The 24280-nt window shown below is 45.7% G+C and overlaps 1 protein-coding gene across 15 annotated transcripts in view; it reads left to right on the top strand.

Annotated features, from left to right (window-relative positions):
* Positions 1-24280, top strand: part of PPIP5K1 (diphosphoinositol pentakisphosphate kinase 1) — a 1126642-nt gene that overhangs the window by 841429 nt on the left and 260933 nt on the right. For all 15 annotated transcript variants that reach the window (XM_069222621.1, XM_069222618.1, XM_069222612.1 and 12 more), the window contains one exon: positions 6577-6684. In XM_069222621.1, the coding sequence (XP_069078722.1) occupies positions 6577-6684 (108 nt within the window). The remainder of the gene's footprint in view (positions 1-6576; positions 6685-24280) is intronic.

Below are 24280 nucleotides of genomic sequence, written 5' to 3'. Positions count from 1 at the left end.
GCCCAGTGGTCTTAGTCCCCAAACCTCACACCACAGATGGAAAGAAAGAGATGAGGTTTTGTGTGGACTACAGAGGGCTCAATTCTGTCACCAAGACAGATGCTCATCCAATTCCAAGAGCTGATGAGCTCATTGATAAATTAGGTGCTGCCAAATTCCTAAGTACCTTTGACTTGACAGCAGGGTACTGGCAAATAAAAATGGCACCTGGAGCAAAAGAAAAGACAGCATTCTCCACACCTGATGGGCATTATCAGTTTACTGTTATGCCCTTTGGTTTAAAGAATGCCCCTGCCACCTTCCAAAGGTTGGTGAATCAAGTCCTTGCTGGCTTGGAGTCCTTTAGCACAGCTTATCTTGATGATATTGCTGTCTTTAGCTCCACCTGGCAGGATCACCTGGTCCACCTGAGGAAGGTTTTGAAGGCTCTGCAATCTGCAGGCCTCTCTATCAAGGCATCCAAATGCCAGATAGGGCAGGGAACTGTGGTTTACTTGGGACACCTTGTAGGTGGAGGCCAAGTTCAGCCACTCCAACCCAAGATCCAGACCATTCTGGACTGGGTAGCTCCAAAAACCCAGACTCAAGTCAGGGCATTCCTTGGCTTGACTGGGTATTACAGGAGGTTTGTGAAGGGATATGGATCCATTGTGACAGCCCTCACTGAACTCACCTCCAAGAAAATGCCCAAGAAAGTGAACTGGACTGTGGACTGCCAACAGGCCTTTGACACCCTGAAACAAGCAATGTGCTCAGCACCAGTTCTCAAAGCTCCAGATTATTCTAAGCAGTTCATTGTGCAGACTGATGCCTCTGAACATGGGATAGGGGCAGTTTTGTCCCAAACAAATGATGATGGCCTTGACCAGCCTGTTGCTTTCATTAGCAGGAGGTTACTCCCCAGGGAGCAGCGTTGGAGTGCCATTGAGAGGGAGGCCTTTGCTGTGGTTTGGTCCCTGAAGAAGCTGAGACCATACCTCTTTGGGACTCACTTCCTAGTTCAAACTGACCACAGACCTCTCAAATGGCTGATGCAAATGAAAGGTGAAAATCCTAAACTGTTGAGGTGGTCCATCTCCCTACAGGGAATGGACTTTATAGTGGAACACAGACCTGGGACTGCCCATGCCAATGCAGATGGCCTTTCCAGGTTCTTCCACTTAGAAAATGAAGACTCTCTTGGGAAAGGTTAGTCTCATCCTCTTTCGTTTGGGGGGGGGTTGTGTAAGGAAATGCCTCCTTGGCATGGTTGCCCCCTGACTTTTTGCCTTTGCTGATGCTATGTTTACAATTGAAAGTGTGCTGAGGCCTGCTAACCAGGCCCCAGCACCAGTGTTCTTTCCCTAACCTGTACTTTTGTATCCACAATTGGCAGACCCTGGCATCCAGATAAGTCCCTTGTAACTGGTACTTCTAGTACCAAGGGCCCTGATGCCAAGGAAGGTCTCTAAGGGCTGCAGCATGTCTTATGCCACCCTGGAGACCTCTCACTCAGCACAGACACACTGCTTGCCAGCTTGTGTGTGCTAGTGAGGACAAAACGAGTAAGTCGACATGGCACTCCCCTCAGGGTGCCATGCCAGCCTCTCACTGCCTATGCAGTATAGGTAAGACACCCCTCTAGCAGGCCTTACAGCCCTAAGGCAGGGTGCACTATACCATAGGTGAGGGTACCAGTGCATGAGCATGGTACCCCTACAGTGTCTAAACAAAACCTTAGACATTGTAAGTGCAGGGTAGCCATAAGAGTATATGGTCTGGGAGTCTGTCAAACACGAACTCCACAGCACCATAATGGCTACACTGAAAACTGGGAAGTTTGGTATCAAACTTCTCAGCACAATAAATGCACACTGATGCCAGTGTACATTTTATTGTAAAATACACCACAGAGGGCACCTTAGAGGTGCCCCCTGAAACTTAACCGACTATCTGTGTAGGCTGACTAGTTTTAGCAGCCTGCCACAAACCGAGACATGTTGCTGGCCCCATGGGGAGAGTGCCTTTGTCACTCTGAGGCCAGTAACAAAGCCTGCACTGGGTGGAGATGCTAACACCTCTCCCAGGCAGGAATTGTCACACCTGGCGGTGAGCCTCAAAGGCTCACCTCCTTTGTGCCAACCCAGCAGGACACTCCAGCTAGTGGAGTTGCCCGCCCCCTCCGGCCAGGCCCCACTTTTGGCGGCAAGGCCGGAGAAGATAATGAGAATAACAAGGAGGAGTCACTGACCAGTCAGGACAGCCCCTAAGGTGTCCTGAGCTGAGGTGACTCTAACTTTTAGAAATCCTCCATCTTGCAGATGGAGGATTCCCCCAATAGGGTTAGGAATGTGACCCCCTCCCCTTGGGAGGAGGCACAAAGAGGGTGTACCCACCCTCAGGGCTAGTAGCCATTGGCTACTAACCCCCCAGACCTAAACACGCCCTTAAATTTAGTATTTAAGGGCTACCCTGAACCCTAGAAAATTAGATTCCTGCAACTACAAGAAGAAGGACTGCCCAGCTGAAAACCCCTGCAGCGGAAGACCAGAAGACGACAACTGCCTTGGCTCCAGAAACTCACCGGCCTGTCTCCTGCCTTCCAAAGATCCTGCTCCAGCGACGCCTTCCAAAGGGACCAGCGACCTCGACATCCTCTGAGGACTGCCCCTGCTTCGAAAAGACAAGAAACTCCCGAGGACAGCGGACCTGCTCCAAGAAAAGCTGCAACTTTGTTTCCAGCAACTTTAAAGAACCCTGCAAAGCTCCCCGCAAGAAGCGTGAGACTTGCAACACTGCACCCGGCGACCCCGACTCGGCTGGTGGCGATCCAACACCTCAGGAGGGACCCCAGGACTACTCTGATACTGTGAGTACCAAAACCTGTCCCCCCTGAGCCCCCACAGCGCCGCCTGCAGAGGGAATCCCGAGGCTTCCCCTGACCGCGACTCTTTGAACCTAAAGTCCCGACGCCTGGGAGAGACCCTGCACCCGCAGCCCCCAGGACCTGAAGGACCGGACTTTCACTGGAGGAGTGACCCCCAGGAGTCCCTCTCCCTCGCCCAAGTGGAGGTTTCCCCGAGGAATCCCCCCCTTGCCTGCCTGCAGCGCTGAAGAGATCCCGAGATCTCTCATAGACTAACATTGAAAACCCGACGCTTGTTTCTACACTGCACCCGGCCGCCCCCGCGCTGCTGAGGGTGAAATTTCTGTGTGGACTTGTGTCCCCCCCGGTGCCCTACAAAACCCCCCTGGTCTACCCTCCGAAGACGCGGGTACTTACCTGCAAGCAGATCGGAACCGGGGCACCCCCTTCTCTCCATTCTAGCCTATGTGTTTTGGGCACCACTTTGAACTCTGCACCTGACCGGCCCTGAGCTGCTGGTGTGGTGACTTTGGGGTTGCTCTGAACCCCCAACGGTGGGCTACCTTGGACCAAGAACTGAACCCTGTAAGTGTCCTACTTACCTGGTAAAACTAACAAAAACTTACCTCCCCCAGGAACTGTGAAAATTGCACTAAGTGTCCACTTTTAAAACAGCTATTTGTCAATAACTTGAAAAGTATACATGCAATTTTGATGATTTGAAGTTCCTAAAGTACTTACCTGCAATACCTTTCGAATGAGATATTACATGTAGAATTTGAACCTGTGGTTCTTAAAATAAACTAAGAAAAGATATTTTTCTATATAAAAACCTATTGGCTGGATTTGTCTCTGAGTGTGTGTACCTCATTTATTGTCTTGTGTATGTACAACAAATGCTTAACACTACTCCTTGGATAAGCCTACTGCTCGACCACACTACCACAAAATAGAGCATTAGTATTATCTATTTTTACCACTATTTTACCTCTAAGGGGAACCCTTGGACTCTGTGCATGCTATTCCTTACTTTGAAATAGCACATACAGAGCCAACTTCCTACACTCAGTGACTGGCTGTTGAAGATGAACTCTCCCCAGGTGGTTATCAACCACCTCCAGATGATGATAAACCTTCTAACATTGTTAGGGTTTGCTATCAATGTCACTTTCACACTTGACTCCTGCATAGATGCTCCAGTTCGTTAGAGCCATCCTGTAGATGGTACAATCATTTTAAACCTTTCACCCAGGGTGGAGACCAGGACATTCGGGCAATGATCCTGATGTTTCAGCCTCTGTTGTGGGTCTCAGTGAGGATGACTGAGTCTCCTGGAACTGTTGGCCTCCTGGAGCCTGCTGGTTGACCATGCTGGCTCCGCAGTGAGACCTAAAGTCCTAGTGGGTGCTGTACAAGGAGAACCTATCAGATTCCATCCAGGTTTCAGAGGAAGTTGCAAAACATCTGCAGTGATGGCTGCTCAGCTGTGATTGGTCCATCAGCAGACCTCTCTCATTACATGAACCAAGTTAACAGTGGTGGCACACGCATCGCTTCTGGGTTAGGAAGGCCATTTGCAAGAGGTGGAGATCAGAGGACTCTGGTCTCTGGCAGAAGCACAATTCTGTGTCAATCTGTTGTAGTTGAGGATGATATGCTTGGTGTTGAAGGCCTTCCTCCAAACCATTAAAGAGAAGCTGGTACAGGTTTTCACAGATAACACTACCACCGTGTGGTACTGCAATGAGTATGTTGGATGAGGACTTCGGTTTTGTACCAAGAAGCTCTGCGCCTCTGGAAGTGGCTGAATCACAGGGCATTTACCTAGTTGTACACCACGTGGCGGGATCTCTGAAGGTTAGGGCAGACAAATTCATTCACCACAGCTTAACAGATCACAAGTGATAACTGCACCCAGAGGTGGTGGGGATGTCTTTCAGGCAGTGAGGCTAACCCTGGCTTGATGTTTTCATCACTGCCGAGAACTGGCAATGTCAATACTCTTGTCTGCTGGAGTTCCCAAGAAAGCACTCTCTCAAAGATGTCCCCTGCCTTGAGTTCTGAAAAAAAGATCAGGAATCACTGGGCCCAAGTCATCTTAGTGTCTCCTTATTGGCTCAGGCGATGGTGATACCTGGAACTCCTGGGTATGAGCATCTACCCTCTGATCAAGCTACCACTTCAAGTGGATCTTCTGCTGCAGCAGTAGGTAAGGGTTTTGCACTAAGTCCTGCACCAGGTTCTGTGAAACTTGCAACTCCATGTATGAAGATTGAATGGCGGCAGTTGATTTCATTTGATTTTCCTTCTGAGGTAGTTGCTGTTATATTGACAGCTAGGCACCCTTCCACAAAGTTGGTGGAATCTGTGCGTTGGAACAGTGTTGTGGCTTTGTGCGGCAACCTCTAGATGGACCCATTACAAGCCAAACTGTTGGATGTTTTATTGTTAGTATTTTCTTTGGTCCAGCAGAAACTTGTATTGGGAACTGTTGAAGGCTATTTATCAACTCTTTCCTTACCTTAGATATCTGTCAGACTGTTATGTGTGCGTCAATGCACACATTTATGAAGCATTATTGCCTTGACAGTCCGAACTATCGAGATGGGCATTTCACCTGATCAATACTGCCAAGCTTTTTGATCTGAGCGATTCCCCAGACCCACCATCTAGCAAGGTACTGCTTTTGTACATATTCACATATGTAGTGAAAATCTACAGTAAGAAGTATCCATTAGAAGAACAAGTGGCTTCGCTCAGGTAACAATCTTTCTGACACTTATTCTAGCTAACCACAGATTCTTCTCCCCCTTTCTCCTCCCCGTTCTGTGGAATGGGCTTTTTCCATCTAAAGAGATCCCAATCTGGCGATCTGTACCCTGGTCATACCAATTTGCTGATGGGCTCTAGCTGTAAGGATGCGGAGAAGCCTACAAAAGCAACTGACATCACCACAAGTAGTGGTGCGTAAATGTGGCTTTGTTTGTGACTTCCAGAGCAGAACACCATTGACGGGGAGTCACATGACACCACCTGCCAGTGCTTAGGAATACTGTTTTTAATTTTTCTGGATCTAGTCTCATGCCTGGAGAATATATTCAAGATGAGGAATTTCGGTTAGATAGATTATCCACCAGAAAGAGCATTACCAAAGCCAAGTAACTTGTTCTGAAAGTGCATGAAAAAGTGTTATCAGTATTTTCCCTTCAGTTGGACTTAAGATTGAGGCATATGCCTTTTGTAAAGTGAGTAGGCACTGTCACAAAATCTCACCCATCCAGTGTGGTGGACAACTGAACATGATGCAGAAGTGGTTTTGCTGGTGCATGTGAAAAGACAGCACTGTTGATAAAGGTGGTCTTAGGGGAGTCACACTATGAAGAGAAAGGGAAGCAGGCTAATTGAGGTTCCGAACAAAGTAAGTTTGATGGTAATAGAAATTAAAAAACTGGTACTTGGTTTATAGTATCAACATGGGGTTGGGAACCTATATAAAGGAAGGAAGCAAAGGAAAGTAAACTTCAAAACATAAAGCAAGTGTAAATTGTAGTGTTCACACTGGTAGAAAAATGGAAGTCAACATGCATGTGACAGCATTCTCTGTCATGCAGAGTGTTTTTAACTACAGATAATTGTCCACAACCCTATTAAAATGGTATTGAATTTGCTTCAATACAATTTAAAACATTTGCATGTGATGTATGTGAGTGTTGTTACTTTTTGTCTGTTAGGAATGCAAGGATCAACAGTGGAAGAGAGCCATGGACTACCTAGGTGCTGTGTCAGAGTTGAACTATATGACCCAAATAGTGATCATGCTGTATGAAGACAATAACAAGGTAAGAGCTACAAAGCCTTTGATGAACTTATATTTTTCTTACTTTGTTGTAAAAGGGACATAGTATATGTTTACGTTTACCCCAGACAGTAAAATAAATATCTGATAAAACATATTTGGAGTGAATGAACTAAGAAACATAAATTCACATCTTCATTACTACAGGGCAAGTTGAAATTCCATGTTATTATGATAACACAAAATGAATAATTTAAGAAATCTCTGCATACTGCATCATAGAATCTGTATTACAGTCACCTTTGATAGAAAAATAATTGGGCTCATATTCATGGGACTTCTTTAATAAAATGTAAGCACAATACATTTTTTTTTAATTCTGATAAATGAAAAAAACATGCTATACACCAGAAATACGGATTCACTGACAGTGTCCTATGTATTAAAGCTGCTGAGGGAGGCATTGGGCATCGTGAAACACTTCAAAGGTTTGCTACTTGTGAGTCGTGGGCAAAAGTATATTACATTCAGTACATCTTCAACTATGTTATAACAAATTAATGTTCTTTCACAATATAACCACTGTTGTCGTCCTAGATTATTATAACATTCCTGGTAAATGTTTTGTAAAAGTATTAGTTTTTTTGGAATTTTGTACTAACTGTTGTTCAACATATGTACTATCAAATTTTGTTGAGCAACATTGGAAAGCTCTATCAAGGTAAGGCGGATTATTTAATTGATACTTGAGAGTATAAGGAAATAGCTGAGCCATTCCCCCCAGCACGGTATGTTTAAACCATGAGAGGTAAGATAAGGAGGCCTTATCATTACAAGACGAAAAACAAGATTGTTTATACAAAGAGTGCAGGTTCGGTGTGAAACATTGAAAGATAATGTGTGATATACAGCATTTGAGTGCCTGTTTTTTTATTTTATTTTTATTTATTTTTGCAACATTTGTTTATTAGTTTTCATTTAGGAAGGTACATTTTCACCATACACTAACTGGAGGCATACTACAAACAGGAAGCCAGTCAGGAGACCATTAGAGTCAGGCAGTGAATCAGGTAAAGAAGAACAGGACAAACTGAACTTCTCATCAAGATTTGAGCCCCGACTTGTATCACATTCTTATTGTTAAGTACATAATACAAGCGGATGGATTGTTACCCCAAACAACCTTCCAGAAGCGGGATGGAGGGGGAAGGAAAGGTGAAGGGAAGAGGGAAGCTAGGATTAAGGGAGACGGTAATGAAGCACCACAATGATAATGCACGTCATGTATGCCTGAGTGGCTCCTTTGGCATACTCCCAAATGACATAATAGATAACAGCAACATATTGTCTATTGTTGCAACTCAACCATCTTACCCAATTACAATGTAACTTGGTATCCTATACAGAGCCTCTGGCATCCACTGTGTCAGGTGCCCACTTAGGTTGCCAGTGTGCCCTCCCTGGCACTCAGCCTGTCTGCATCACAACAAAAAGAGGTACAGATATCAGAGTCCATCCAGCACCATTAGCGACCATCATCTTCCAGTGCTAAGAATGGCCCCTGAACCCATTCATACTTTTCAAGTGCATCATTCAAAGTGTATGTGGTCCACTTGTGGAGTCCTATTCTATGCACCTCCATAATCTATTTGTGCACTGTGAGAATTGCAGCTTGCAGCCAGGGGCAGAGTATACGTGGCTTAGCCACAACTAGCAACATGGCCAGCCATCAATATAAGTGAACAGCCAGGGCTCCCAGGTCCATAATGTCCTGGAGACGCACCAACGGGGCTGACAGGGGATCCCCAAAGGGACTGCAGCAGCACACATGCCACCACACTTCCATCCAGTAGGACTGTAGGGCTGAGCAGGACCACCAGACAATGATACAGGTTACAAGAATCCCCAGCACACCTCAAGCAGCTGTCCTGAGGCAAGAAATGGGCATGTTTCAGTTTCCATGGGGTCCAGTACCAATCATGTATAGAAATGTTAACTTGGATTTCCCAAGGACTTGTTGTGGTTGGAGAGTAGAGCTGCCCTGTCTTCTGATATGTATTCCTTTCTCAGAAGCGTCTGCCATGTCAGCCTTGTCACCTGCAAGGTGAGGCCTGAGTGCAAGGCCTTAATAAGTACACCATTAAGCCCCAATCCCATTCCTTCATATTGATTCCATGTCTGTATGTAGTGGAGAATGGGTAAAGTTTGTAGTCTTGTGGAATGGGTACTAGTTACAGTGGTGAGGCAGTGGGCAAGCTGGTGATACTTCTGCATGTCTGATTGGGGAAAACCGAATTCCTATCAAAGAGCTGGGGACAATTTGAGGGAACCACCCAGGAACATTTGATCAGGGTGCTTAATCCCTTTTCCAGACCAGGAGAGCCAGTATAACGGTTTATTCCTTATGAGGAGATCTGTGCTGTAAAATATTAGATCCTTACTGTGACGGAGTGGGGTGGTACCCAGTAATTTGTGCACTGTGCACAGTGCAAGTGCAGCCGTGGAAATAATTGGATTTCCGGTACGAGTCTCCTGTGCAAATGTAAGATGTACCTGGAGAGATAAGAAATGGCATCCCAGTAATGGTTTTCTATGTGAACCCATATCAGCGTCCCCTTTGATGCGCTGAAGTAAGCAGCCAATTGTGCTAGGTGGAACAAAAACCTGTACGATGTTGTGTGGTAAAATAAATCCCCCAGTAGAGTGTCCGCTATAGGGTTGAAGCTGTGGTCATTGTTTACTCCATACAAAGGGAACGTATACCAGCCTCAATCCCCAGCAGGCAAGTGGTGTATGGCTATAGGAATTCGAAGCCAACAGAAAGAGAAGTGACTGTGGGCATCTCTGCCGGGTGCTGCAATAGATCTGGAAGGGATGTGACAGAAAGCCTCCACAATTGGTGTCAGCCAAGGGGGAGTCATATAAAATATGTACTTTTTTAAGGAAGTCCTCACCCAAGCCATTCTTCCTGTGACCTAGAAAAGGTAAAGCCATTCCACCCAGTCAAATGTTTTCTCTGCATGTCTGGGTAGGACAGTCGTCTCCTCTGGATCATCTCTAGCCTGCCACAGCACTTGGATCAAGGTCCGCAAGTGATTGCACGAGCTACAGCCCAGTACAAACCCAACTTGTGTCTGATAAATCCGTTGGGGTAGGACTAAGGTCTGCAAGTGATTGCAGGAGCTACAACCTGGTACAAACCCCACCTGTGTAATTTTATGGTCCATGTTCATTTACAAAATAGAACTGTAGTTTGCGCACTCCAGGGGGTGTTTATTGTCTTTCAGGAGAAGGGCAATGGTAGTTTTGTTAGACAAGGCCTCCAACAAGCCTGCCTCTTGGTAACATTTCGCCAGAGGAGGTTTACCAGTTATGTAGAATTCTCCAGAGTAACCATCTTCCCTCAATGATTTACACGTTGGGAGCACTGAGGCAGCCTTGGCTACTTCTTCTTCCACCCCGCATGATTAAGGGAGGGTATACCCAGCAGGTCGAAGAACACTCAATTTGTTCAGGGGTAGCACCAGAATCCGCTGCATGCATTTTTATTATTATTGGTCAAGCAAAAGAGTTAGTTAAAAGCCCACATGGCCTTTCAAGAAGAGCCTGGTACAGAGAATGGTTTTCTTTTTTTAGGCTTTTGACTTTCGTAGAGATATTATAATGTGCAACCTAAAATATCAAAATGTATACTGTCACAGTAGGTGGGGGGTTGTAGTGAAATAAGGCAGAGGATGCATTTTGTAGCTTAACTCGTGATAATGATTTGAGGTGAACTTTGCTGATGAAACATTTTTGAAGTGCAGTAAACACTGAAGAAGCCAGAACAACAACCAAAAAGCCAACAAACGTAGGACTCTGAGGTTGGATTTAACCGTCATCAATGAAAAGTGAATGTATGTGTAGCAGACTGTTTCAAATATGTACAAAAAGTAAAGTAGATGGCTGAAATCTTGGAACTCTGATAATCGTATTTTATAATTATGGCAAACAAACTAGCCATTAATACCTAATCTGATGTGAATGCAGTCCCACCTCGTAGGCAAAGGAGGTGTAGATGCTGAACACTTTATGTATAGTAATTGAAATAAATGGAGGATTGAAAAGGAACATAGCATCTGCAGGAGAGAGCTTTTGAAGAACAGGTTACATTGTCCCTTTTGGTATCAACATGCAAGCTAATACTTGAAGTCTATATGGGAGATGATATGCCAAATAGTGACCAGAAAAATAAAAATTGTGCAGCTTTTCATCAGCCGTCCCCTGTCAGTAAGACAATACTGTATGCAAAATCACTGGATCATTACACCTTCTCAGTCAGTTCCTAAGGAAGGATTCACTTCGGTTTACGAAGGAAGGCATGTCAATGCCAAACTACATCATTATTACTACAAAGGATGCATCAGATGTGGCTGCAAATGGATACTGCAAATGTCTGGTGAAGCAAAGGATTTCATGGCTGAAGCTAACATTCTGTTTCTCAAAGTGGAGCAAAGAAAATGCTTTATCTGTTATTCTCAGGTTCCACACTTTTTCAGTCCATGGCAACATAGAATTAACTGTGATTAATATAGACCCTGAGGGACTAAAAACAGGCGATTAAGGTAAGAGAAAAGTTGTCCCAAGTATGTAATTGAAAACCTGTGGTAGAGGCCATCACCAATACCAGTTTCATACCACCTTTTGGGGAAGCATCAAGCAAGTGCACCCAACAGGAAACCAAGGTGTGAATCCACTTGAAAAAGCACTCCAACTAGGCCACAAGATGCTAGCAGCTCTCATCAACTCTGGGATGTACCTCTCCACCAGTTCACCCACAGCTTTGCAAGAATGACAGCACATCAAAGAAGCACAGCTGTGAATGGAAGAATACAATTTCCTAATAGTCACAAGCACAGGTTTTGGAGTTCTGCACCCACTATTGTACCCACAGTGTTAAGTCCCCATCATTTGCTCTAGACTGTGCAAGAGATCCGGTTGGTGATTCACAATATTACATTGTAAAAAGTTCCATCTCATCAGAAAAGATATTTACTCTTTCTACTTTCAAGTGAAAAATAAGGGAACAAAGAATTAAGGTCCTAATGTAGATTTTAAGCTAGCCAATAAGTAAATCAAACAAGAGAAATTCAGATTGCTTGTGATCCATCAAATAAATACACAGCTCCAAAGTAGGTGTTTGGGTGGATTCAGTAGCCATGGTCGATTACATGTGTTGCATAAGTCCGCCATCTAGTGTTGGGCTCGGAGTGTTACAAGTTGTTTTTCTTCGAAGAAGGTTTTCGAGTCACAAGATCTAGTGACTCCTCCTCTCGGTAAACGTGCGCATGGGCATCAAGTCCTTTGTTAGATTGTTTTCTTTCCGCCGTTGGGTTCGGGCGTGTTTCCTCTCGCTCCAGTAGATCTCGGTTCGGTACTATCTGAACTTCTCTCTTCTTTTCTATAAACGTTGGTATAGTTTTGGTCTAGTTTTTTTCCAGTCTTATAGTTGATCTGATTGTAATCGTCAGGGTTGATTATACGCCCTTAGTGGTGACCTCGCCCTTTTTGGGCCTACTTCAACGCACTGTAGTCAAACAATGTTAGGCTGATGGAACTGACTCTATTTCGCTTTTGCCCCCGGTGTCACGGCAAATTTCCATACACCAATCAGCACTTGGTGTGCAATCTCTGTCACTCCCTGGATCACAGAGTAGAGAACTGTGATGCTTTCCGGTCGTTTCGCTCCAAAAATACTTTTAGGGATCGAAGAGCGCATCGAATGGAGATGGCATCCAAGTCGTCAGGACATACGCCCGACATCCTCGGGGATGAACATGCACAAGAAGAATTAGCACAGCATGCAACCGTTTCCATCGCAGACTCTGATTCGGATCGAGATTCCGATGTCGACAGCCAATCCATCCCACCTGCGCAGCCCCTTCCCATCACCCAAAGACAATTAAAAAGACTTCAGTCTTCAGTCATCCATTGTCTGCTAGCCATGGTCGGACCCAAAAAATACATTCGAATGACCAACCCAAAAGGACCAAAATGCATTTGGCACCGAGCAAACCGCTTCCCACATCTGTTTCAGTACCAAGCCAAAAATCAGACACGTCTACCTCAGAGCTGAAAAAAAGTAACAACGCTTTCGGAGCAGACATTCTCGGCCTGACTCAAGCATTCGGTATCCAAACTTTCGGAGCTGAAACCTGTTGGTGGTAAATATGCTCCAGTTACTGAGGAGTTTTCAGAAATAAGGCCCATATTGGAGGTTATGGATGCTAAACAGCGAAAGATCCATATACATAAGGACACAGGAAGGATCATAGCCTCTACTCCTACAACAGTCAAAAGAAAATTGACATTTCAACAAACTTTAGAAGCTTGGCCTTCACCTTGTAAAATATTTAAACAAAAGGAGAAACCAAAGGTACCCCAACAGCCTTCACCACAACATTCTCCTTTACTTCGTGCTTCTCCACCACCTGATACTCCACCACCACCTTCACCTACACAATTTTCTCCACAATACCCTGTTTCACCACATAGGGATGATTTGTACGATACTCAAGAGGATCTAGATCCATGGGACATATGTGACGCAGATCCCATTCTTCCCAATGATCCTGATTTAAACCCTGCAAGCCATCTCCCGCTGAAGATACCACTGCTTACAATCAGTTATAGCCAAGACAACTGCGTATCATAATGTACAACTACATACAGACCCCATTGAGGATGATTTTGTATTTAATACCTTAACGTCTACTCATAAAGAGTATCAGTGTCTGCCCATGCTCCCAGGCATGCTTAAACATGCAGAGGACATTTTTTAAGAACCAGTAAAATCCAGAATTATTACACCCAGGGTGGATAAAAAATATAAACCTGCACCCTCGTATCCAATTTTTATTAGAACACAACTACCGCCTGACACTATAGTGGTCACTGCAGCAAGAAGCGGGCCAATAGCCAATCTACTGGGGTTGCTCCTCCTCCAAACAAGTAAAGTCGTAAATTTGATGTATCAGGTAAAAGAGTAGCAACTCAACCTTGTAGCCACAAGAAATACAGCAGGCAGTATTAAATATGCCCTTTTAATAAACAACATTTATGTGGCCCAGAGGTTGATACCACAATAGAGAAGCTCAGGAAAGACTCTGAAACAGCTAAAGTTATGGGTGTGTTATACACTACACCTACTCGGGGAACTTTTCATGGCCACAGTTTAGGGATGGTTTCAAATCACCAACCACAGAACCATCCACATCCTAACAAAAACAAGGGCCACAATTCTACAACAGAGGCTCCTTTAGAGGCTCTCACAGAGGAAATAATTATAGAGGAGAAGGTAAATCAACTGCGCCAAGTGGTTTTTCCACCTCAAAAAAGCAGTGACTTCTTACACATCCCCACAGATCATACATCTCCTGTGGGAGGAAGACTGGAATTTTGTTTTACCCACAATGGCACAACATTACTACAGATCAATGGGTTCTATCAATTATCCAACATGGTTATTGCCTAGAACTCATCTCTACTCCACCAAACATTCCCCCTCGTTCACACAAACTTACTCTGGAACATCTCAATTTATTAAAACAGGAAGTACAATCACTACTACTCAAAGGTGACATAGAGATGGTACCTATATCCCAACAAGGGCCTGGAGTGTATTCACTATACGTCCTCATACCAAACAAAGATGGTACTCTCAGACCAATCTTAGATCTCAGACCCCTCATTCAATACATTCTTTCAGACCATTTTCACATGGTCACTCTACAAGACATTTCCCTACTACAGAAACAAGATCACATTATAGCATTAGATCTAAAACATGCTTATTTCCACATTCCCATACATCCAGCACATCAAAAATTTCTAAGATATCTTATAGCAGGAAAACACTACCAATTCAATGTCCTACCGTTCGGAGTAACAATAGCACCAAGAGTATTCACCAAATGCCTAGCGGCAGTTGCAGCATTACTCAGAAGACAACACATACATGTCTTCCCGTATCTGGACAACTGGCTCATAAAAGCCAGTACAATTCAAATCTGTCAACAGCATACACAGTATACATTGGACACCCTACACAAGCTAGGATTCATAATCAATTATCAAAAATCTCACCTGCAGCCAGCACAGATACACCCGTATCTAGGAGCAATGAGGATTCAAGCATTTCACAATCTCATATCTCAACTACAATACAACCACACTAAAGTTGGTCATGAAACTATTGGGAATGTTGGCCTCATGCACAGCAATAGTACCTAAGGCATGCCTGCACGTGAAACCACTACAACAGTGTCTTTCTTAACAAAGGTCTTGGACACAGGGTCACATTCAGTATCTAGTGTTGTTGGACCGCCAGACTTATCACTTTGCAATGGTGGAATCACACCAACTTATTAAAGGGGTGGCCTTTCAGGACCCTGTGCACAGACGATAATCACAACAGATGCATCAATGATAGGCAGTGGAGCCCATCTCAACAACCTCACTATAGGAGAATGGGACTCAATCCAGTAGACTTATCACATAAACCACTTGGAATTACTAGAAGTGTTCCTAGCACTCAAAGCTTTTCAAACACAAATCACACACAAGACAGTGTTAATAAGGACAGACAATATGACCAAAATGTATTATCTGCAAAAACAAGGGGGGGGTGGGACCCATTTCAATTGTCCCTTTTGGCACAGACAATTTGGAAATGGGCAATTCACAAGCACATTCATCTACTAGCAGAGTATATTCCAGGGATACACAATCAACTAGTGGACCTGTTAAGCAGGATGCAGCAACAAGTACGCAAATGGGAGATTCACCCACAGGTGATTCAAGAATAGTTCCAAATGTGGAGAACCCCATACATAGACCTCTTAGCCACAAGCGGAAACGCAAAATGTTGAAACTTCCCATCCAGGTACCCACACCCTCAATCCAAGGGCAATGCTCTATGGATCAATTGGTCAGAAATATTTGCTTTTGCTTTTCCACCTCTCCCACTAATTCAATTTCTCATCAAGTAGATCAGTCAGACCTCCCTCACCATGGTACTCATAGCTCCCACATGGGCATGTCAACATTGGTACACAATACTGTTGGATCTGTCTGTAGTACCACATCACAAACTAACAGACAGGCCGGATCTATTGACTCAAAACAAAGGTCAAATCAGGCATCCCAATCCCAGTATATTCAACCTGAGAATTTGGATCCTGAAGTCATAGAATTTGGCTACTTACAGCTTCCATCTGAATGTATGGATAAAAGAATCACGAAAACCTACAACTAGGCAGTGTTATGCAGCTAAATGGAAGCGTTTTGTCTACTATCGTCAGCCCAAAAACATAAACCCACTTAAAGGTTCAGTACAGGATATTGTCTGTTATTTGCTACACTTACTAAAAAAAAATCTTGCATACTCCTCTGTTAGAATCCATTTAACAGCAATAGATGCTTACCTCCAAAACAGACAAGATGCTTCTCTGTTTAGGATTCCTGTTATAAAGGCTTTTATGAAAGGTCTTAAAAGGATTATCCCACCTAGAGCTTCACCAGCTCCTGCCTGGAATCTTAACATTTTAATCACAACACTTATGGGCCCACCATTTGAACCCATGCATTCTTGCCCTCTTCAGTTTTTATCATGGAAGGTTGCCTTCTTAGTAGCAATCACTTCTTTATGAAGAGTTAGTGAAATTCAAGTGTTCACTTTAGAAGAATCTTTATCTTAAATTCACAAGAACAAAATAGTCCTTAGGACAAACCCAAAATTCCTACCAAAAGCGGTTTCACCGTTTCATATCGATCAGTCAATAGAATTGCCAGTCTTCTTTCCACAGCCAGATTCAGTTCCTGAAAGAGCTAGTCATACCATGGATGTTAAAAGAGCTCTCATGTACTATATAGATACAACCAAAAATTTCAGAAAATCTAAGCAACTCTTTATGTCACCTTCATTGTTACCACTCAACAACTATTCAAATAAACAGAAAAAAGATGTGAACTCGCCACATAATGGCATTGCTGCAGTAAAAAAATTAAAACGGCCTGCTCATACTCTGACCTGTCAGGTTTTATATTTTTAATGTATATTGTGCTTTTTTTCATGAACCCCTCACAGATACCTAGAAAATATGTATTTCTGGCAGCAGGCTGCCGAATTTAAAGCAGAGCTAAAAAAAAGCCTTCCCCTCCAGGACCACACTCATGTGCATCAGGACACACTACTTCCACTCCCTCATGTGCAGTGCCGTTACTGGCGCTGGGCACGATGGAAAGAGAGCAAAGCTAGATAGAATATGGCCAATCACTGCATGGCTTCAAAATAAAGCTGTGCAGCCATTGGACGTGTTCTAAAACCTCTCGCCCCCGCTCTGCCTCATGTACACAAGGACTAGAGAGCCTACTTGCATCTCCTGCGCCAATCCAGATTCTGCTCCCTCGCTGTTTTTGTTAGTAAACAGCATGTGTGCAGCATCAGAATTGGCTAGGGCAGGCAAACCATGCCCTCCTTAGGAGTCCAGGGTACTGTGGCTGTGGTCCCCCGGGCTCACTAAAGTTGATCAAGTAGGGAAAGGCCTCAAGTGTGCATGGCTGGCTGGACACAGAAGGGCACCCGTCCAACTAGACATGCACACTTCAATTCATGGCAGCTTCCATTCTCAGCCTGCTGTAAGCCCCACACTCACAGAATGGCATCAGTTCCTGCAAAAAGAGCACAGTGGCAGCAAACGAGAAAGGAAAACAAATTTTAAATAGAATAATTGTACTGTTAATACAGGAGCAACAGATACGGGGGTCAATGCCCCAGCGCTCTAATAGAGGGGCCACCCCTGGTGGATCCTTTCATAAGGCGATGTCCATGACAGATCTGTGCCTTGTGTGTCTTTGGTGCCTAGAGCGCAACCATGACCCGAAGTCATTCTCCTAGTGTCAGGCCATGTGTCTGAGGTTTGGAGAGCAGTCCCTGAAGATGATGGCGGCTTGACGCTAGACTCTGCGCAAGTTGAGATCTCAGTCGAGAGGAAGGTCCCAGAATCAGTCGCGCAGTCCTCCATCATCGTCATCCCACTCCAAGTCCACTGGGGGATCAGGTAAGTTGAGGCATAAGAAGACATTGAAGCGTTCTTGGACTTCTCCTCTGTCAGCCGACAAGACAAGGGAAATTCAATGCTCTAGGCCTTGTTCAGCAGAGCCTGTGCCTGGGCCAACTCCGTGCCTCCCCGAGTTTCTGGGAGCCGGAGCAACCCTTGCCCAACTCAAAGAGTTTTACAAGGTTTGTGCGCCTCATTTTTGGCCACCCTGACACTACTGTAGTGCTTTCGGGCCCCACCTCGTCAGAAGAGGCCTTTTCGGGTTCTATGCTGGCGGCTTCGACGCCGAGGGGCACCCATTGATCCAGTCCTAGATTTGGACTGGTGTCAGTTGTACCACCCTGACCCTCCTGATGCCAGTCCTGACACCAGCACTTCTGGTGCCGTCCGCTCCCATGGGCAGTGCCATCCCCATTTTGATCCCTGACTCTGACGCAGAACCAGGTGGGCGTCGTACACAGCTGATTCCAACACCGGTAGGAGCTTTGCCTCCTAGATCGGATCCTGAGCCCTTTTGCTATACGTTAGGCCTTGGGGATGAATGGGAGGGGTCGCTGACCCTTTAGAATACCAGCCCCATGAAGGAATGGACTGGTGTTAAGGCTTGGATAAGGCCAGCAAACTGGATACTTCTCCAGGTACTGGCATGCTTTCTCTCCTTATCGTGGTTAGGGAGGAGGGAGCGTATTATCCTATGGTGGTGAGAAGAGCGGCTTAGGTCCTGGAACTTCAACTGCCTTTAGTGGCCATCATGACCAATCTCTTGATAGAGGTGCTGCAACTGGGAGGTTTCACCTCAGAACCCCTGTCCTGTTCATTGAGGTCCAAACCCAGCCCATGGGCTCTTGTGAACAGGACAATTGCCCGCCGCCATCATCCTGCACCTGGAGGCCCAAGTTTCTTGACGCAGCAGCACAACCCTGAGAGCTTGGTGGTCCAAGCCTCTACCTCTCAAGGCGTCTTCCCTTCTGCTCCTCCAGTCAGTGAATCCAAAATGTTGGACTCACTTGGGAAGAAAATGTTTTCTTCTGTCAGCCTTGCATTGCGGTCCATGAACACTGCATTGCTTTTGGGCTTTATTCCCACACTCGGAGGGATACGGTGACACAAGTGCTGCCACAGGCCCCGGAGGAGGCCCGGGCTTTACTCTGTTAGTCTGTTGCTGAGGAAAGAGACACAGCAAAGTTCACAATCCGTTGCGAACTGGACATTACCGACTCGCTAGGCAGAACAGTTTCATTGACAGTGGCCCTAAAGTGCCATGCTTGGCTGTGGATGTCTGGCTTTTCAGGGGATGTACAGGTTTCCTTCATGGACATGCCCGTCGATGACACCAGTCTCTTTGGAGACAAGGCAGACTCTGTGCTCGAGCGCTTCAAGGATTCTCTTTCTCCGGCCAGGTGCTTGGGGCTCGACAGTGGCCCCACATCCTCCTCAGTCTGCCTTTCACCCCTTTTATGGCTACAGAAGGGACCTCCAATCATGTCCATTCCTAGCCAGCCACCGTGCCACACATGCTACCCAGCCTCTGTGTGGCCGAGGGCGTGGGATCCACCGACCTCGTAGATCAGGTGGCCAGTGGGCTGAACAGTCCGGCACCCCATCACCACCCTCCTACGACAGCCGCTAAACCTTCTTAGTATGACTCTCCCCCACCATGGACCAGTAGGAGGCAGGATCTGCTGGCAATCCATCACATCAGACAGGTGGTTTTGCAGATAGTCCAAGGGGCTACTCCCTCCCTTTCGAGACTACCTCCTTCCATGCCACCATCCTATTATCAGATGATGAAGGATCACTTGGCACTTCTCCGAGAGGAAGTTATGGCTTTTTTGGTCAAGGGAGCGATAGAAAAGGTACCTATGCCAGAAGTAGGTTGTGGTTGCTATTCCCATTACTTTCTGGTGCCCAAAAAGGACAAGGGTTTTCGCCCTTTTCTAGTCCCTCAATCGCTTCCTCAAGAAAGAGGAATTTAGGATGCTCACTTTGGCTCCGGTTTTATCTGCCCAGGAGACTGGATGGTAGCCTTGGGCTTGCAGGGTGCTTTTTTTCATATCACCATCCTGCCTACCCGCAGATGTTACTTGTGGTTTACGGTAGGCCACAAGCACTTTCAGTTCAGCATGCTCCCCTTTGGCCGTACCAGCACCTCTTTGGTGTTCAACAAAGTAATGGCAGCAGTGGCAGGCTGTCATCTCCGATCTCCAGACTACAGCGGACCACCTGCAATCTCTGGGTTTCACTATTAAATGTGCTGAAGGCACACCTGACTCCTTCTCAGACGATCCCTTTTATCGAACCTGTTCTAGCCACAGTGCAATTTCGGGCTTATTGTCCCAAGAGATGAGTCCAGGATATTCAGTCTATCATACTGATGTTTCAGCCTCGATCCTGGATTTTGGTGAGAATGACTCTGAGGCTAATGGACCACATGCCCTCCTGCATCCCACTGGTGGCACATGCCAGATGGCACATGCAGGCTCTGAAGTGAGAACTGAAGTTCCAGTGGGCACAGCATCAGGGGAATCTCCTGGACAAGGTCCAGATCTCAGAGGGAATTGCAAAAGATCTGCAGTGGGGGTCAACGAAGAGCAATAGGGTCAAAGGCAGATCCCTTTCCCTTTCCCAACCAGGTCTGACAGTAGTGACAGATGCGTCACTCCTGAGGTGGGTGCGGCCATCTGGAAGAGGTGAAGATTATAGGCACCTGCTCTTTGGCGGAATTCGGACTCCACATCAACCTGTTGGAGCTCTATGCAATCCGGCTGGTATTGAAAGCGTTTTTCGCTCTATCAAGGGAAAGATGGTGCAGTTGTTCATGAGCAACAACACCGCCATGTGGTACTGCAATAAGCAGAGCGGGGTGGGGTTGTGGACCCTTTGTCAAGAGGCACTGTGCCTCTAGACGTGGCTGGAACAGCAGGGCATATCCCTGGTAGTACAACATCCAGCCAGATTTCTGAACGCCAGAGCGGATGAACTTAGCCAAAACTGCTTAGTGGGTCACGAATGGCATCTCTGTCTAGCGGTGGCTCAAGGTCTCTTTCAGCAGTGGGGAGAGCCTTGGTTAGATGTGTTCACCTCTGCAGAGAACGCACAATGTCAGCACTTTTGCTCGTTGGAGTTTCCAAGGCGGCACTCGATCCGAGACGCTTTTCATCTTGAGTGGAAGTCAGACATCCTATATGCACCCATACCACTTCTTCCCAGAGTTCTCAAGAAGATCAAGAACGACCTGACCCAGGTAATCCTTGTTGCTCCGGACTGGACATGAAGAGTTTGGCATGCCGGGCTGCGGAGCATGTCCATCAATCCTCCAATCAGACTGCCTCTTTGCAAGGATCTTCTGTCGCATCAGCAGGGAAGGGTCCTGCACCTGAACCTGTCCACCCTCCACCTTCGTGGGTGGAGATTGAGCAGTGACAGTTGACATCTTTTGACCTTCCTCCCGAAGTCTAACATATTCTTGGCAGCCAGGGGTCCTTCCACCAGAATATGTCTGTTGTTGGAAAATATTTGTGGCATGGTGCACAGACAAGTCTGTTGGCCTCCTTTCTGCCCCTCTCTCTGAGGTCCTGTTGTTCATCCTTTCCCTGGCACAACAGGACTCTGCTGTGGGCACTCTTAAAGGATATTTGTCTGCTACTTCTGCATTTTTGAGTTTGACTAATCAATCTTCTTTATTTGAGTGTCCTGTTGTTCATAATTTCCTCAAAAGTCTTACTCATCTCTTTCCTCCATCCCCATTCATTATGCTTCAATGGGATCTGAATTTGGGTTTGACATTTATGATGTGTGCTCCATTCAAGCCTCTCCACAATTGTCCTCTCAGGCTTCTCACTTTGAAAACAGCCTTCCTTCTACCCTTTACATCTGCCTGCCGGGGAGTGAGCTGCAGGCATTGTCATCTAAGCCTCCCTACCTTTCCATCTATCCTGACAAAGTGGTACTTCACAGTAGGACCTCCTTTCTGCCAAAAGTGGTTACACACTTTCATGTAGGCCAATCCATCACCTTGCCTACTTTTTATGCACCCCCACATCCTACTAAGGAAAAGGAGAGACTCCACTGCTTGGACCCAAAATAGCGTTGCCATTCTACCTTGATCGTACAAAAAGGTTACTGGTGGATGATCTCTTTGTTGGTTATGAGGGTGCGAAGAAAGGTCGGGCAGTGCAGAAGCTGACCATCTCCAAATGGGTTGTACCATGGAGGGTTTGCTTGCTCATTCTAACCGAGCTGAAGCTGCGACCACTACATTCACACATGTCAGCAGGCAATGTAGGCATCTCAGCACACTGTTACCAAACACTACTGCCTGGACAGTCAGGTCCATAGTGACGGGCACTTGCCTGTTTGGCCCTGCAGGACTTTCGAGTATGAACTTTATTTGCAGACCCACCTTCAGGGATGATATTGCTTGGGTATCTATTCAAAGGTAAGGAATCTGCAACTAGAAGTCTCTATTATATGAATATGTTACTTACCTTCGCTAACGCCTTATCTGGTACTGACAATATCTAGTTGCAAATTCCTTACTGGCCAACCCATCCTCCCTGCTCTGCGAACTGATTTCTAAGGGCAGGGACTCCCCTTTCAGGGCCTTTGTTTTGATGCACCAGTAGTCACTTTCTTTGTGGTACTGCGCTTCTGGTGTGGAAAGTTGTATAAAGAAACTGATGTTAGCATGCCAGGGTGGCTTCTATATAGGAACCCTGTCATTCCATCCAACGCCGACGGACGCAGAGCCCATCGACGCCATCTAACGGTACGCAGGGGTACTACTCACGAAAATCTTCCAGATCCAGTCTGACACTTGGGGAGAATTCAAAGATAAGGAATCTTCAACTAGATATTGCCGCTACCAGATAAATTGTTACTGGAGGTAAGTAGCTTGTTCATTAGCATTGGACATAGTAGTGGTTAGCCTTTTATTAGTCTGTCTGATCTTATTAAAGACCCACCACAGAATAGGCAGAAACCGTGGTTCAGACTCTCAGTAGAATTCTGATGGAAAGCTATTTGGTTCCGGCACATTAGCAGGTTTAATGACAGGGATTGGTACTAGCATATCCTCTTTCATAATGGTCATCTATTGGATGTCTGCCATAGAGATCTTCTTAAAACACTTGAAACACCTCAGCTTTCTGTTTCTCCTCAGAGTGAAACACCCACTACTTGTCGTTCATTTCTGTTATGAAACTGTAGGCCTGCTACACCTTTGGTAGGTTTTCCAGTTGCTTCCCTCTCCTGTTGCCACCCTTGTAATGAAGTCAGGTGTGCAATTAAGTACCTCACCCTGTTTAAATTTGTTGTCCTGATTCGATCTCTTAAAGCTGTTACCTTCTGTGTATAAGTATGGCATCATAGGAATCTAGCAAAAAGGCAGCGGAGTGCAGTACTTGGTCCAAGACTAGCATAAAATCAATGAGTGATAGGAGAGGTAGTTGTGAATGGTTGGTGCAGGTTCCAGGTCCCAGGTCCAGCTCTCCCCGTGCTGCTGCATCGCTCTTGCTCCCATCTTCTCCTTGCTTTTTCCTCTGTCTTTGAGAGACTTCTCCTTGTTTTTCCCTCTTTCTCACTGCTTTTCCACCCATATTTTTCTGTGGTCTCTCCTTCCTTTTCCTTTGTTTTCACTGCTTTCTCCTTGCATTTCCTCCTGTTTTTTGTGTACCCTCTCTTTGCTTTTGCCTTATTCCCACTGCCTTCTCCTTGCTTTTCCCGCCTTTTCTTTGCCTTCTCCTCGTGTTTTCTCTCATTGTCACTCCCGCCTGCCATCTGTTATTTCAGGCCCGCTGCCTCCCAACACCCTTCCCTCCTCCCGGGACCTACTTAATGAAAGCTGCATTTCAACCCCATTGAGCAGCTCTCGGACCCTGCTGTCCTTGTGCTGCTGCATTGCTCTTACGCCTGCCTTCTCCTTGCATTTCCCCCGGTTTTTTAATGCTTTCTCATTTTTTCCTTGTTCTCAATACTTCTCCTTGCTGTCCCCCCCCCCCATTTTCTTTGTGCCCTCTCCTTGCTTTTCCCCTCATTTCACTGCTTTCTCCTTACTTTTGTTTCTCCGATTTTTGTGTGCCTTCTTGCTTTTCTTCCATCTCACTGCTTTCTCCTTGCTTTTTACTCTGTTTTGTGTGTATTCTCCTTGCTTTTCCCTCATTTTCACTGCTTTCTCCTTGATATTCCCCCTTTTTGTGTGCCCTTTCCTTGCTTTTCCCTTGTTTTCACTGTTTTCTCCTGGACCTGCAAGCACCCGTATACCCTGTTGGGTGATTAGCCACACTTTACAAATCCTGATTGATTGGCTGGGAAGCCTTCATCTTTTCCCTAAACTGGAGCAATGTTGGGGTGGATCTGATGGGCACAGATATGTTGTTTCAGATCCTGGTTACATATATGGCCTTCTACCTTGCATTTTTCTTTTTCACACTTAGTTCTGTAGTCTCATGGTGTCCTTGTTGTGCAAGAACCACCAGAGATGGCAAGCCTGTCTGCAAGATAAGCAGGGGGTGTGATCTCCATTGCTTTGTAAATTATGCG

This window comes from Pleurodeles waltl, chromosome 3_1 (assembly GCF_031143425.1).
Source record: "Pleurodeles waltl isolate 20211129_DDA chromosome 3_1, aPleWal1.hap1.20221129, whole genome shotgun sequence".
NCBI classification, from domain to species: domain Eukaryota; kingdom Metazoa; phylum Chordata; class Amphibia; order Caudata; family Salamandridae; genus Pleurodeles; species Pleurodeles waltl.
Note: the sequence above shows the minus strand (reverse complement) of the source record. Positions and strands in the feature narration are given on the sequence as shown.